At 40.7% G+C, this 15,849-nt stretch overlaps 1 protein-coding gene across 1 annotated transcript in view; it reads right to left on the reverse strand.

Moving 5' to 3' along the window:
- LOC133207720 (uncharacterized) overlaps positions 1–15,553 on the reverse strand; it is a 170,990-nt gene extending 155,437 nt beyond the window's left edge. Inside the window, exon 1 of the mRNA XM_061344824.1 lies at positions 14,261–15,553. Coding sequence (XP_061200808.1) covers positions 14,495–15,280 — 786 coding nt within the window. The 5' untranslated portion in view covers positions 15,281–15,553 and the 3' untranslated portion in view covers positions 14,261–14,494. The remainder of the gene's footprint in view (positions 1–14,260) is intronic.
- Between the last annotated feature and the right edge of the window lie 296 nt (positions 15,554–15,849).

Consider the following 15,849-nt stretch of genomic DNA (forward strand, 5'->3'; position numbering starts at 1 on the left):
TGGTTTGCTTGGTTGCTTGGTTGGTTGGTTGGTTGGTTGGTTTGTTTTTAAGCCCACTTTCACAAGTTCTTTTATACAATTTTAGGGTGTGGACTGATAAACAAACAAGCCTTTCTTATTTTGAGTTTCTGTGATGGTCTGATCATCATTATTCAGATTCCGTTTATACAGAATTCAATCTTACTTTTAACAGCTAGTTAAGTTGAAGCACAGGCCAGAAGTGCTTGTGGTTTGCTCAGTCATGCTCCACAGCAGATATGGGACTAGTGCACAGGGATTCCAGTTTCTAGGTTCTAGCTTGATTCATCACTGGCCAACTGTAACAGAGGGTAGAAATAACACTCTATTACTGCCTTTCTGCACTTTTCTGAGAACTGCATTTGTGGAGTATCATGACACGGACTCAAATTGATGAGAAGACTCAAATCCAAATGAAGACTCAAATCCAACTTTATTACAAGCAAGCCCTTTCTATCCTCCTGTTTGGTACTTTCCCAGCCTGCACAAATATGCTACGTTGAATCTCATTGACCCCAGTAAAAACCTTCAGGTAAATAGTCCAATCACAAGGCCGAGCACAAGTCCAGACAATGACAACTTCACCCCACAGTCTCAGGCCCTCTGGCAATCCCCTGGATCCAACATCCGGGCCCATCCCCCCAAGGCTTGTTTTTCAACCTTTCCTGTCCTTCAACTTTCCAACTCATCGCTTCAGGGCTTGTTAAGCATTAACGCCTCAGAGCTCGATCCCAAACTGTTCTGCAGGCAAATCTTACCGCCTTCACTCCCCACATGCCCATGCTTCACCACACTCACAGGGTAGAACTTCCTAATATATAATAAAATCTAAACTTACTCTCTTTAAGAACAAAATTATTTTTTTCAGAATATTCAGAATTTTTTTCTGCCTAAACAATCCTAGTATTTAATACCTTTGTATTATAGAGACGATTTGGTTTTGATAAATAAGACCTAGATTCTGATTAGTAGTTTTCTAAAACTTTCAAAAGCTACTTAAGTCAATGGAAGAATTTGGACTGATTTCACAAAACTGAGTGAGACTTTAAATAACACTAAAATAGTTCTATAATTTTGGGGTTTTGTAACGTGTTGTATCTCTGAGACTGCTCCTTAGTACCTCTAAGGTTACCATGTCACAGCTGAAACTGAGAAGTGAAAGGCAGCTGTCCTAGATGGTTTGAGTAATATTATTAGCTGATCTGAGGATCGATGTAATTACATTGATATCACAGAGGAATATCAATTTACCCTTGAAAGGATATAAAAAACCTACTTACAGGACAGCATTTAAATCAACCAATTAATTCTATATTTTAGTTACTTCTTTTTTAATCTTTTGTTATTGATTTGGAGAAAACTCCAGGAACTCTCCAGCAAAGTTTAAGTTGACAAGCAGATATCCTTTATTGCGGTCCCGGGAGATACTGGGGATAGTTCCTCCAAGCGTGTCTCTCCCAAGCATCAACCAGGCCGTGATTATATTGTCCTTAAACATACATATTCATTAGATTACATACATTACATCATACTTCTTAGACAATGCCTCCTGTATACATACAAAAATGTGGTAGTGGGCTTTCTGACCCCCAGTGGTTATTTTTTCATCACTTTTTTTAGGATCATTGTCATATCAGTAACTACCAGGTGGTTCTGGCAAAGCTTATCTTAGTAATTTTTGTTTTCTCTACAGTTGCTAACAAAGCCCAAGGTTCTTGAGGTTACTTATTTACAACTCTATTCTTCAATCAACCCAATTCTTCAATCCACCCTATTCTTCAATCAACCCCACTCTTCACTATCTGCATCACCAGTGTTTCATTTCCTGAAACAGTGACTGTATTAATATCAGAAACATAAAGAAAGAACTAGACAAATAGGTTGTCATTAAGTTAGGATCAGTACTTTGGTGTAGTTTCCTGTTACCAAAAACCACACTCACTGCTGGTCATGTCATACTCATGCTTAGGAGCATTACTGGGTTCCATATGGGTGCGAAGGCATAATGTCACCCTTGAGTAGAAGTTATTTCTTTCCGAACACGGCATTAACTATATATGCTTTTGTCAACTCTTGTCTTGAGTAGGGGAAATCCTGACTGCAAATTGTTCAGTCCTTGGCAAGGACTTCAGTTAGTACAAAATATGATGAGCACTTAGTTTCAAGGTACAAGTACCTTTCCAGTAAGTGGAATTAAGGGAATATTAGCAGGAGGAAATAACTGTTACATGCAGTAAATGTTAACAATCTTTTGTTTCTTCCACTTTTATTTAAAGTGTTGGGTGGATGTGATGAACTATATACAACAAATCTTTTGCTTGATCAGTCTTGAATGCAAAAGATCTGTACAGTCAACTGCTCTACCAGTACTCTAAATTGGTCTTACATCATCATCATTTTCTCTCTGGAATATTGATTACCAAAGACCTCTCTTCGTAAAAAGGTTATGATTACAATGTTATATTAAAATTATGGTTTAAAGCTCTAATTAAATCACCCACCTCTAAACAACCTAGGTGCAGGAACTTCTTATATAACTTCTTATATAAGTTCTTGCACCTGATCTGGGGCAATCCCAAGCACAACTACAGGCTGGACAGAGACGGGATAGAGAGCAGTCCTGAGGAGAAGGACTTGGGATTGGTGGTTGATGATACCCATGACCCAGCAGTGTGCACTTGAGCCAGAACCCCCCTGTGTGCTGACTGCATCCCCAGAGTGTGAACAGCAGGTCAAGGGAGGGGATTCTCCCCCTCTGCCATGCTCTGAGGAGAACTCCTTGCTGCCCTGTGCCCAGCTGTGAGGCAACAGCACAAGATGGATATGGACCTGTTGGAACAAGTCCAGAGGGGGCCATGGAGATGCTGCGAAGGCTGAAGCAGCTCTGCTCTGGAGCCAGGCTGAGAGAACTGGGCTTGTTCAGCCTGGAGAAGGCTCCAGGGAGACTTTAGAGCAGCTTCCAGTGTCCAAAGAGGCTACAGGAAACCTGGAGAGGGGATTTGGACAAGGGCCTGTAGTGACAGGACAAGTGGTAATGGTTTTCACATGACAGAGGGAAGATTTAGATTAAACATTAGGAAAAAGGTCTTTATCACTAATTTGGGGCAGTGTGTACCTTCTTATTTTTCTAATGGCAAGTCAGTAGTATATTACTGATTAAGTACACATGAAAGCTCTATGGTTGCAACATCTTCTCCAACATATCTATTATGTGTTCTTAGCACCAGGTGCTGTCATTTTTCTGTTCCTTTAAATCTTTATCTGCAGGCTCCAGTCTACAGATAAAAGATGGAGCTGTAAATGATGCAGTAGAAACCTGTAGTTACAACAGTTTCAAGCTTACTTTGCAAAAGCTACTGAGGCAGAAAAATTAACCTTGGACAAATTCTGAATCCTGAACTTTCTGATTTTTCTGTTCTGTAAATTTAGCAGCCTCTGACAAATTCAGGCACGGAAGAAATGAAAATCCATTGAAATGGATAAATTTAAAGTCAAAGTTACAATTCCCTGTTTACTATAAGATAGTAACAGGGTGATGACTGAGATTTTTTTCTGTTTCAAAACAAAAAATAATGAGTGCAAGCCACCGAATGTTTCTTCTGTATATGTTTATTAAATTCAGACTTCTAAAAAAAAACCCAAACCTGCTAGAGGTTAATCAATGAAACAACAGGCAGATACAGAATAGCTCCAGAATGCTCTTTGACCAGAATAATTATTCATTTGTCTATAAGGTCTATGAGTTATTGCAGACTTTTTTGTCTTGGGGACATCTTCCCACATGTATTTATTAATCTTTATCTGCTAATTACATGAATGGCAGCAAAATTAGTTTGCATATAAGTATCCTACTGTGCTCAAAATAAACTATATCAGTAGCAGTTACAGGATATTTCTGAACTGATTTTTGTAATTATCTTTCTAATTTGCCCTTTATGAAAATATTTGCATAGTTTTTCAGCACTGGAGATAAAGCTTTGAGCCTCTGAGATGTAAATAGATTATCTTGATTCCACAGAGGGCAAACAAAAGGAAACATCACCTGAAGTGTCTGACTTTTTTAGTGGTGAGGTTGACCTTTTGCATGTTTCACTAACAGTTCATTCCAATGTATTTCATCTAGCTAGACCAAATATCCTTTTAGGATGAATAAACTGAATTTGAATTTACCATACTAGGCCATTGAGGAAATAATTTGAACTTTTTAAGAACTGTGAAGTAATATTACCAAATGTCTTGAAGTTGTGTAGTAGAGGACTTTCCTTAGGTGTGAGCCAGAAGTGTCTTAATTTATCAGCACCAGCTCTGTATGTGGAAAAATCTCAACATAAACCTGAAGAAGAAATCAATGTTCTGAATCCATACACTTTCTTTACATGTTGATTCTTTTATACACCCTGATAATGGAAAGGACAGAACAACTATGATGGTCAGGACAGAAAGGGTCCCATGTTTTCGATTTTCCATGTCAGGTAGCAAATGGTGGTAAAACAGAGAAGCAAAAATGATGAGTTACAGTAAAAAAATGTTATTTGTCTGCTGGAATTTAAATACACATAAAAATAAAAGAATAGACGAAACACGGGAATAAAACGGCATTGCAAATATGTAGCAGTTTTTTATGCATGCAGTTCATATATAGAATTTTTCTGTGATGTTATCAGATACTATGTTATGGTTATTATATTTGATATTTGACATTTTATAATATTATTATATTGCTCTGAAGAATATGTAGGTCATTTACATCTCTACAGATTCTTTGAGTTGAAGGGAATTTGCTTATTACATTTGATTCACAACAGAGAGTAATTAAGACAGAAGCCTAACTAGAAATCCCTGCTGTGGTCTAATGGCAAAAGTTGTTATAAATTAAAATGGTTAGTTTTCTCATCTTAACCTCTCTTCTTGATTAGTTCTGTGCATCTCTATAACTACTTCTACAGTACTTTTAAATACTGTCTGTGGAAAATATTTTCAGAAAAAACAGTTTGAAACCTCACAGCTTGTCCTAATATAATCTAAATTCTGTAGCACCGAATTTCAGAAAACCTTAAAAATGTACTAGCTTCCTTGCTGTGAGTCCTTAGTAAACAATTCTGCACTTTGTTATAGCACTTGTTATCTCAGAAATTCACAGCACATTAAATAAGCTTAACAACATTCCACTGAGACAAATATTTCCATATGCGGTAAAATATGTGACTTGTGACTACAATATGATCAGATTCCTCCAGTGGGTCAGTAATGAGACTGGATATAAGCATGATATGGTTCAGATTCTTAGTGTCTTTGCATAATTCTTTCTCATTTTAATACAGTGAAAGCATTTTTACATCATAGGAAAACAGAGGAAGCTTTATTTTATTATAGCAATGCAAAAAAGTCACTGTGATTTTGTACTGGGCTGCAGCTCAGAGGCTTCTGCCAGAAATACTTGGTAGTACATAAATTGTCTCCAGCCTGAGAAATTTAAAGAGAAGTTAATAGTCCAGTCACTAATTTTAAGTCAACACAAAGGATGCAAAAGGAAATTCAGTTAAAAAAATTGAGAGTAATTTTGAGTAAAAAACATGCTGTTTTGAACCAGGAGGCCTATGTAGATGCCACAGGGTGAAAAAAGAACAAAGGATTAACAGATGGGAATATCAAAGGAAGTGCATTGATAAACTATTTTAAAAAATTACAAAATGCTGAGGAGCAACCAAAGTTAAAATTTTAATAGTTAATATTTGGATAAGAGGCAATGGAAGTTTTACTCACAAGTGCACAAGTGTCCACAATCTTTTTTTTTTGGGGGGGGGGGAGCAGAGCAAATTATTAAACTTTTCAGGTATGTGCAAATGAAAATATAAGGGTATTACTGAACTCTTTCTGCTGTGGAATAGGCAGGCTTAAATTTGTGATATTAAACAAGCTACCTAGAATATGAAAAAAACACTTCTTAACACATCAAGTCACAGACATGTGGTGTGCAGCCATCACTTAAAATTTTCATAATTACAAATGTCAGTGGCATTTACCAGATTCATTGAAGAAGTAATGACTCTGGGTTGAAATTAATGACCAAAAATATTTTGCCAGTCTTTTAACTGGCAATTCTGCCAGGGCCTAGCAGAATGTCCCTTCCGAGGAATCAAAAACTCCTATGTAAACTGAACTAGTTATTTTGAAGTGTATAAAATGAAGGACAGCTGCAAATGCAGCAGGTTTGATGTTTCCTGATGATTTGGTTGAATTTATCCTGGGTGTGTATGCCACAGCTGGAAGCTGTTTGGGTTTTAATTTCCTACTGATTCCTAGGATTGATTGCTGAATAAATGCAGGACATTTGTGTAGCAAGTGAACAAGTTCTTCATTCTTGTTGCTGTCACCTAAGCAGTTCCTTTTGATCACATTTTTCAACTCCAGTAGAAATATATCCTTACCTTTCAGAATCCAGTGGTGTTGCAATCCATTTTGTTGGCCTCAGAGAAAGGTTACTCCAACAGCAAGAATTAATAACACTTCTGTTCTTTGCTTGTTTACTACCTGATAGGAAGTAATTGAAAGCAGTGTGCATGCTGCATTGGTGTTTTTCTTCACCTGCTGCTAAAGACTAATGATTGATAGAATCACAGAATGGTTTGGGTTGGAAAGAACCTTAAGGCTCATCCAGTTCCAACCCCCTGCCACAGGTAGGGATACCTTCCACTAGACCAGGCTGTTCCAAGCCCCATGCAACTTGGCTTTGATCACTGCCAGGGAAGATGCAGTCACAGCTTCTCTGGGCAACCTGTGCCAGGGCATCACTACTTTTCTTGTAGCACTAGAAAATATTCTACTGTAAAGATACTAGGTTGGTTGACCTCCCCTGATTCAGAAAATAAAAAAAAGTAAGTTAATCTTGACTGATTCTGAACACGTACTGCAAAATTCCAGCCGTTCAGACAGGTTTTTCTGCCCAGAATGTCTCACTCTTTTGCCTGCACTAATTGAAGCAGACACTCTTCAGAGAACTCAACCACTTTTCTTGTCTCCCACTGTTACTGGGACATTATCCTCTTCTGAGGTATGTACTTGCTGTTCATACTCTCAGTTCTCACATCAAATATTTGAGGGAATAAGGGGTGTGAGAAAATTCACTGGGAATTATTCTCCAATTTGAATGATCTTGTCACTCCTAGGCAATCTGTCTACCTACACCTACAGTTTACTGATATTTGTTTTTGCTGGAGTGAGCCTAGGGCAGTGTCCTGGGTTTAGCAGTGGCAGTCATTTTTCTCTTTCTTGGTAGCTGGTGCAGGGCTGTGTTTTGACTTTCAGCTGGGAACAGAGCTGAAAAACAATGATGTTTTGGTTTGGCCAAGGACTTTGTGGGCCTCATGCTCTGCCAGGGAGGAGGGGAGCCGGGAGGAAGCAGAGACAGGACACCTGACCCAAACTGACCAAAGAGGTATTCCATACCACAGCACGTCATGCCCAGGAGGTAACTGGGAGTTAGCCGGAAGGACTAGGTGAACTGCAGGGTTGGAGGAGGTATCGGTCGGTTCTTGGTCGGGCTGGGGGGGGCGAGTTATCGGTCACCTGGTGATGGGGTGTTGTATTCTCTTCCCTTGTTATTTCCTTTATCATTACTATTATTGGTGGCAGCAGTAGTGATCTGTGTTATACCTTAGTTACTAAACTGTTCTTACCTCAACCCGTGGGAGTTGCATTCTTTTTGATTCTCCTCTCGGTTCCCCCAGGAGTAGGGGGAGGGCAAGAAGGGGGGGGGGGGGGGAAGTGAGTGCACAAGCTGTCTGGTTGTGAGTTAAACCACGACAGGCAGCTACAGAGGAAAATAAGAAAGCAAATAATATGCCAGAAGCCAAAAATACAGATCAATAAAAAAAAAATAAATACTGTGTAATCGATAGGGGGTGGGGGAAAACACAAAACCCTAAAAAAACCCAAAACAAGAAAACATAAGTACTGAGTCCAAAGTCATGGCTTTCACAGTCTAACCATGAGTGACATAGTGTGGGTGCCAAAACTGATCCACAGCCTAAGTTTGTATTTGTTATTAAATAGAAACAGAAACTTGGATCTTTAATTTCATACCTGAACATTGTCCTTCTTTGTAATTTTCCTTTTCCTCCAGTTTCCCACTTTCATTTCTTTCTCACTGAAAAGTAGTTTCTCCCTCAGAATGAATGTTTTAAACCCTGACCAAATTACCTGGTAGGTTACCAGTTAGTAGGTAACACTATCTAGTACTTGTAGTAGGTAACTAGTAGGGTTACCAGTAGGTAACACACTACTACTCTTAATGCCCCATCCCTGGCAATGCTCAAGGCCAGGATGGACAGGGCTTGGAGCAATCTGGTCTAGGGGAAGGTGTCCTTGCCTATGGCCAGGGGTTGGAACTCGATAAGCTTTAAAGGTCCCTTCCAATCCAAAACACTCTGTGATTCTATGGTTACTATTATGATACTATGAGCACATAACATGGTTCAACAGGCAGGCAGATAGAAGCTCTTTTGGCCAAGAAAATACTGTGATGGAAGAGTTTTCTGTGACTCCCCAACAGCAGGAGTTTCAGTGACAAGCACAGCTGTATGGGGAATGTATATAGATTACTAGAAGGAGTTTAAGTGTGGGTATTTCTCTTACCACTGTGTTATGTACATACAATCTCTTCATTTACTGAGGAAAAAGGCATTCTTTGAATTGCTAGTAACATATATTTCTATTGCATAGTTAATCTTTCCAAACTTTGATTTGTTTCTAGATGTTTTAATGTTTCAATGTGAAGAGCTGCTTTAAGAAAAAAAAAAGAGTTTTCACGCAGGAGTCTCTTCCCTTTTACTCCATCCTCCATTTATCCAAAATAGCAGTTGAAATTAGCTATTTAGCTGATTGTTATGATCATGTACATTAAATAAAATTAGGCTATTTATTTCTCATTAATTGAAAATTGTTATTAATTTTTATGTTTCTTAAGTACTTTGAAATTGCAGTATGGGTAATCTCCCAACTAAATATTTATGTTAGCTTCAGTGAAAACAGCAAAGCACAAAAAATATTTTCTGTGAGTACATTACCCTTCTTGACTCAAACACTGGGATGGCTGCCTGAGGAAACAGATATTATGGCAAAGATTCGGCTCTATCCCCAGTTTGCAAGAAACAATGCTAAACAAATCCTTGAGGGTTAAATAAGGTGGTGCAAGTAGATGTAATGACCTGTAATATGCCCTAGCGGGATTAGAGTCTAGCATTTGTAGACCTTATCTTCTTATGATAGAAGATAAATTCTGCTGAGAGTTTTACCTGTAAGGGGTTGTTATTAAAAAAATAGTCAAGATTGGTCTGACCAGGGGAGTTAATAAGCAGGCACAGACAAAGAGGTACATCTGCAAGGACAGAGTTATAAAGGAGGAATGTCTAGCTAGGCAAGCTCAAAACATGGAACTCTCCAAATAAATACATTTTTTATGGGTGGGGGTTTTCCTATAATGGACAAAAGATGAAATTTTCTCTTTATATGTTTTTGCTCAGCTGTCTTCAATCAAATGTAGTATACAACCTGATTCTGTGATTTTAAATAGTTTGCAATCTTGGTTAAAAAAAAAATAAATTCTTTTATGTGAGAGGTTTGTGCAAACTGTCCTTAAGGAGCTAAAACTCTATTACTTGCTAATGAAGCTCTAAAGGTAGTTCCCTAGGTATTGATCAGACAGTGGTAACAGCAACATGGGCTGGGCTCAATAACCTAAAGGCATTGCCAGAAGAAGTACCCTAAAATTAATTCAGACACCATTCCCTGAACCCCAGTCTGGTTGGAGGTTCAAAACGCTGTTTCTGCATCAGTTCCACTCAGGGAAATCCCTCTGCCAAACACCACCAGCCTCAGGAGACTCTTGCCGGTGCCAACAATAGCAATTTCTATCTCTGAGCTTAACCGTTTTTGTCTTTGCCTTGCTTCCACTGCTGATGACCCCTCTACCAGTCTAAGTGGTATTTCCATGTGGACCATGAGTCTAGGATGATTACTTACTAGGCCCTTTCACAAGCCTAGAATCAGCACATCCATACCAAGAATCACAAAGCCACTGTCCCAGTCTGTCTCTTTTATGATCAAGCTTTGACCATTCTTGGCACAAGCTCTTGCTTTCCAGAACCAAGCTCTATTATCATGTCCATTTCTGTATTCTCAGGGTGATGTGTCATCTCTATGTTCATAAAACATTTTAGAAGCTTAAGGTTTTAAAGGGGCTTTAGTACTTTAAGCACCTTTTAATCCTTAAAACAATTTCTGCACAAACATCTTTAAGGAGATAAAAATGGTTTTGTTTCTTAAATGCCACACATTTAAGCTTTCTCAATCTTAAATATTTCAAACTGATTTATATAGTAAAACCACTAATACCAGTGTTGCTTTTGAATTGGTCTGTGGCCTTGAACATAACCACTTTCTCTGTGTGACTGTTTTTTTTCACCTGTGAAATGGGAATCAGATCATTGCTACTCTTATTTTGCATAACCAGTTACTGCCTGAACAGGAATTTAACTTTGAAAAAAAAAAAAAAAAGCATTATGTTTTTATTAAATTTAATTAAACATGTTTTTATAAAATGCCAGATCTTACTGATCAGTAGAACACTGCTAAATCAGTGCATGCGAGCAGCAGTAGAAACTATTTTCCAGCAACTGTCAACTAAGCTCAAGAATGAAAAATAAAGTATTTTCTTGCCTTGTTCATCCTGGAGAAGAGAAGGTTCCAGGGAAACCTTATAACAGTCTTCCAATATCTAAAGAAGACTTAAAAGAAATCTGGAGAGGGACATTTTCCCAGGTCATGTAGTGACAGGACAAGGTGGAATGGCTTTAACCTGACAGAGGGGAGATTGAGATGAGACCTTAGGCAGAAGTTCTTCCCTCTGAGGGTGGTGAGGTGCCAGCACAGGTTGCCCAGAGAAGCTGTGGCTGCCCCATCCCTGACAGTGTTCAAAGCCAGGCTGAAAGGGGCTTGGAGCAACCTCGTCTAGTGGAAGGTGTTCCTGCCCATGGCATGAAGTTGTAACTGGATGAGCTTTAGGACACCTTTGAACCCAAACCAGTCTGTGATTCTTGGACAAAGAAATGTTGTTCACTACCAATATTGTGAAACAAAGCTACCAAGATGGAGTAGATACCTACTTTTTGAAAAACATGTTCACATTTACATGCAGTCTCTTGCAAGATCTCTTCCAGCTGTAGCCTTGTATTTCATTTGCTCTTTTCCTGGAAAAATACCCCTTGATTTTTATTTTTTTTAACTGTAGTTGTCTGTCTTTTGCTTAAGATAGGATCATTACATGAAAACCACAAGAACTTATAACTAGTATGTGTAAAGGTCAATATTATTATTCTGAAAATAGATTAACATACAAAAATTTACTGGAATTTGTGATGTAATAAAAATGCTGATTTTTTAAGGTTACTCGTACAGTTGGGGAAAGATTGACATTCATTCAGTAACCTTTTGAGAAAGAGTGAAAATTTATAGACGATATAAAGTTGAGAGACAGATGGAGTGATTTTTAGGTAATCGAAGTAAAAATTGCTGCCTGACAGAATCCCAGCAGCAAGTCCCTCATTATCTGAGACACCTGATGGGTTTTTACAGCATATATTCACCAAGTGACAGTGTGATCCTCTTCTCCCCTAAGATGTTATCACTTCTCTGCACAAAGTAATTCTTTTCCAGTGATTGTGGACAGGGGTGGCAGTGAAGACAGCGTGCTGTGAAATCTATAAATTCTTTAAAAGAGACTGTTTTTCTCCTGCCAACAGTTACTGATGTATCACAATCAGGCAATTTCAGTCTGAAATGTTGTGTGGCCTGGATTTGACTGCTAAAAGGGTATTATGGAATCAGCTCATTATATGATCTAAAATCTAGTCAATGAAGTCCACATATTTGTGTAGGTGATCTTTCCAGTTCTAACTAGTTCGTTCTAGTTAGAAGTGATCACTACTACAGTTAACCCTAGAATACATTTTCTTTAAATCATAACCTTTAATTATATCCAGTAGAAGTTATCATAAAGTTTTAAGAAAAGAAACCCTGTATTTTATCTTTTTGCCATGTTTTGCCTTGATTATGGATTCATTTGCAATTTGCTAACTTTGAAGAATTATTCCACACAATATCTATGACAGGGCATTTCAGTGCATGCTTAAAACCTGGGTTGGTCAGTAAGTCCATATGGACTTCCTTGTGCAAGAGCGAGTAACCAAAACTATGCAGTGAATTGTCCCCGGTTACATGCTGTCGTGGTTTAACCCTAGCCAGACAACTTGTGCACTTACTCCCAGTGAGTGGTGCCAGGCTGGAAGCAATCGAGGCCCACGTTAGACCCCCCCCCCTTCCCCAGGGGTTGCCGCCGCCTTCCCCACTCCCAGAGGGATGGGGAGGAGAATGAAAAGAATGCAACTCCCCCGGGCTGAGATAAGAACAGTCTAGCAACTAATGTACAATACAAATCTCCACCGCTACCACCAGCGACAACAATGATAAGAGAAAATAACAAGGGAAAGGAGTACAATACCAAGCGCTGAACAACGAGTCCGACCTGGCAGACCCCCTGTCCTTCCAGGTAACTCCCAGTTCCCCCCTGGGCATGACGTGCTGTGGTATGGAATACCTCTTTGGTCAGTTTGGGTCAGGTGTCCTGTCTCTGCTTCCTCCCGGCTTCCCCTCCTCCCTGGCAGAGCATGAGGCTCACAAAGTCCTTGGCCAAACCAAAACATCATTTTTATCAACTTTGTTCCCAGCCCGAAAGTCAAAACACAGCACTGCACCAGCTACCAAGAAAGAGAAAAATGACTGCTACTGCTAAACCCAGGACATTATCCACCCCTTATTCCATACCATTCACGTCATGCTCAGATCCTACATTTTCAATATACCATCACTCTGATCTCAGTGCACTTCTATCTTAGTGCATGGACTAGTCCCTATAAAGCTGCTGAGTCCATCTGGTCCATGATGTCAGGCTCCATCTCTTGTAACAGTCTTTCAGAACAGGAAAGGCTGCATGCAGTATTGGGCCGTTGCCTGCTGATGCTGATCATTCCCTTACTGTAGAACTTGTCTGGTTCTGTCAAAGTTCATTCTCTGTTGGGATGATGGTTGAAGGGAAGTCAGGGCTAGTCGCTGGTGGCCTGAAGACATCTGGTTGATGGGCTATTAAAGTATTACACAGCAGGCAATAACATACAATTAAGTTCATTGGCCGTTTTCCCCTAAAATTAAATCCCCTTGAGGTATACATCGGACTTCCCCATCGTCCCGCATTACCCACCAAGTGTATCCAGGTCCCTGAGCAAAAGCAATCCCACGAGTGGGCTTGCCTTTACTTGAAGCAGGAATAACCCAGACTGTCTTCCCCAGCAAATTCTTCATATGCACCACAGGAACTTTGTCCCCCTCTACAATATGTAAAAATTCTGATTGGGCTGGGCCAGCCCTGTTGGCAGATCCTCTCGTGTTGACCAACCAGGTGGCCTTTGGTAAGTGTGTATCCCAATTCTTGAAAGTTCCCCCACCCATTGTTCTCAGTGTAGTTTATAACAGCCCATTGTACCTTTCGATTTTCCCAGAAGCTGGTGCATGGTAGGGGATGTGATATACCCACTCAGTGCCATGCTCTTTGGCCCAAGTGTCTATAAGGTTATTCCAGAAATGAGTCCCATTGTCTGACTCAATTCTCTCTGGGGTGCCGTGTTGCCACAAAATGTGTTTCTCAAGGCCCAGGATAGTGGCGGGGGGTCCAGTGTACGTTTCCAGCCATCCGGTGGTTGCTTCCACCATGGTAAGCACATGGCGCTTACCTTAACGGGTTGGTGGCAGTGTGATGTAGTCAATTTGCCAGGCCTCCCCATATTTATACTTCAGCCATCGTCCTCCATACCAAAGAGGTTTTAACCGTTTGGCTTGTTTAATTGCAGCACGTTTCACACTCGTGAATAACTTGGTCAATAGTGTCCATTGTTAAGTCCACCCCTCGATCACGGGCCCATCTATATGTTGCATCTCTGCCCTGATGGCCTGAAGTGTCATGGGCCCACCGGGCCAAAAATAATTCACTTTTATGTTGCCAATCTAAGTCCATCTGAGCCACTTCAATCTTAGCAGCTTTATCCACTTGTTGGTTGTTCTGGTGTTCCTCAGGGGCCCGACTCTTGGGTACATGGGCATCTACATGACGTACCTTCACCACCAGGTTCTGCACCCTGGCAGCAATATCTTTCCACAGTGCAGCAGCCCAGATACGTTTACCTCTACGTTGCCAGTTGTTCTGCTTCCATTGCTGCAACCACCCCCACAGGGCATTTGCCACCATCCATGAGTCAGTATAAAGTACTGGCCACTTTTCTCATTCAGCAATGTCCAGGGCCAGCTGGATAGCTTTCACCTCGGCAAACTGACTCAATTCACCCTCTCCTTCAGCAGTTTCTGCAACTTGTCATCGAGGCTTCCATACAGCTGCCTTCCATCTCCAATGTTTTCCCACAATACGGCAGGACCCATCAGTAAACAAGGCATACTGCTTTTCACTTTCTGACAGCTGATTATATGGTGGGGCCTCTTCAGCATGCATCACCTCCTCCTCTGGTGACATTCCAAAATCTTTGCCCTCTGGCCAGTCCATGATGACTTCTAGAATGCCTGGATGACTGGGATTTCCTATTCGAGCTCGTTGTGTAATTAGCGCAGCCCATTTACTCCATGTAGCATCAGTTGCATGATGCGTAGAGGAGACCCTGCCTTTGAACATCCAGCCCAGCACGGGCAACCGGGGTGCCAGGAGGAGCTGTGCTTCGGTGCTAATCACTTCTGAAGCAGCTCGAACCCCTTCATAGGCTGCCAGTATCTCTTTCTCAGTTGGGGTATAGCTTGCCTCAGATCCTTTGTATCCCCGACTCCAAAAACCAAGGGGTCGACTTCGAGTCTCTCCTGGAGCTTTCTGCCAGAGGCTCCAGGTAGGGCCATTCTCCCCAGCTGCGGTGTACAATACATTTTTTACATCTGGCCCAGTCCAAACTGGTCCAAGGGCCACTGCATGAACTATCTCGCGTTTAATTTGCTCAAAGGCTTGTTGTTGCTCAGGTCCCCATTTAAAATCATTCTTCTTACGGGTCACATAATAGAGAGGGCTTACAATCAAACTGTAATTTGGGATGTGCAGTCTCCAGAACCCCACTGCACCCAAGAAAGCTTGTGTTTCTTTCTTATTAGTTGGTGGAGACATTGCTGTTATCTTGTTGATTACATCTGTGGGGATCTGTCTACGTCCATCTTGCCATTTTATTCCCAAAAATTGAATCTCCTGTGCAGGTCCCTTGACCTTACTTCGTTTTATGGCAAAACCGGCTTTCAGCAGGATTTGGATTATTTTCCTCCCTTTCTCAAAGACTTCTTCCGCTGTCTCGCCCCACACAATAATGTCATCAATGTATTGCAGGTGTTCTGGGGCTTGCCCCTGTTCCCGTGCAGTCTGGATCAGTCCATGGCAAATGGTAGGGCTATGTTTCCAGCCCTGGGGCAGATGGTTCCAAGTGAACTGGACACCCCTCCAAGTAAAAGCAAACTGCGGCCTGCACTCTGTTGCCAAAGGAATTGAGAAAAATGCATTGGCAATATCAATCGTGACATACCACTCGGCTGCCTTTGACTCTAATTCATACTGAAGCATACCACCAGCGACAACAATGATAAGAGAAAATAGCAAGGGAAAGGAGTACAATACCACGCGCTGAACAACGAGTCCGACCCAGCAGACGCCCTTTCCTTCCAGGTAACTCCCAGTTCCCCCCTGGG

The sequence above is a fragment of the Neopsephotus bourkii genome, unplaced genomic scaffold (assembly GCF_033783945.1).
Source record: "Neopsephotus bourkii isolate Nb327-2 ecotype Australia unplaced genomic scaffold, CSIRO-AGI_Nbou_v1 NB_33, whole genome shotgun sequence".
In the NCBI taxonomy this organism is placed as follows: Eukaryota; Metazoa; Chordata; class Aves; order Psittaciformes; family Psittacidae; genus Neopsephotus; species Neopsephotus bourkii.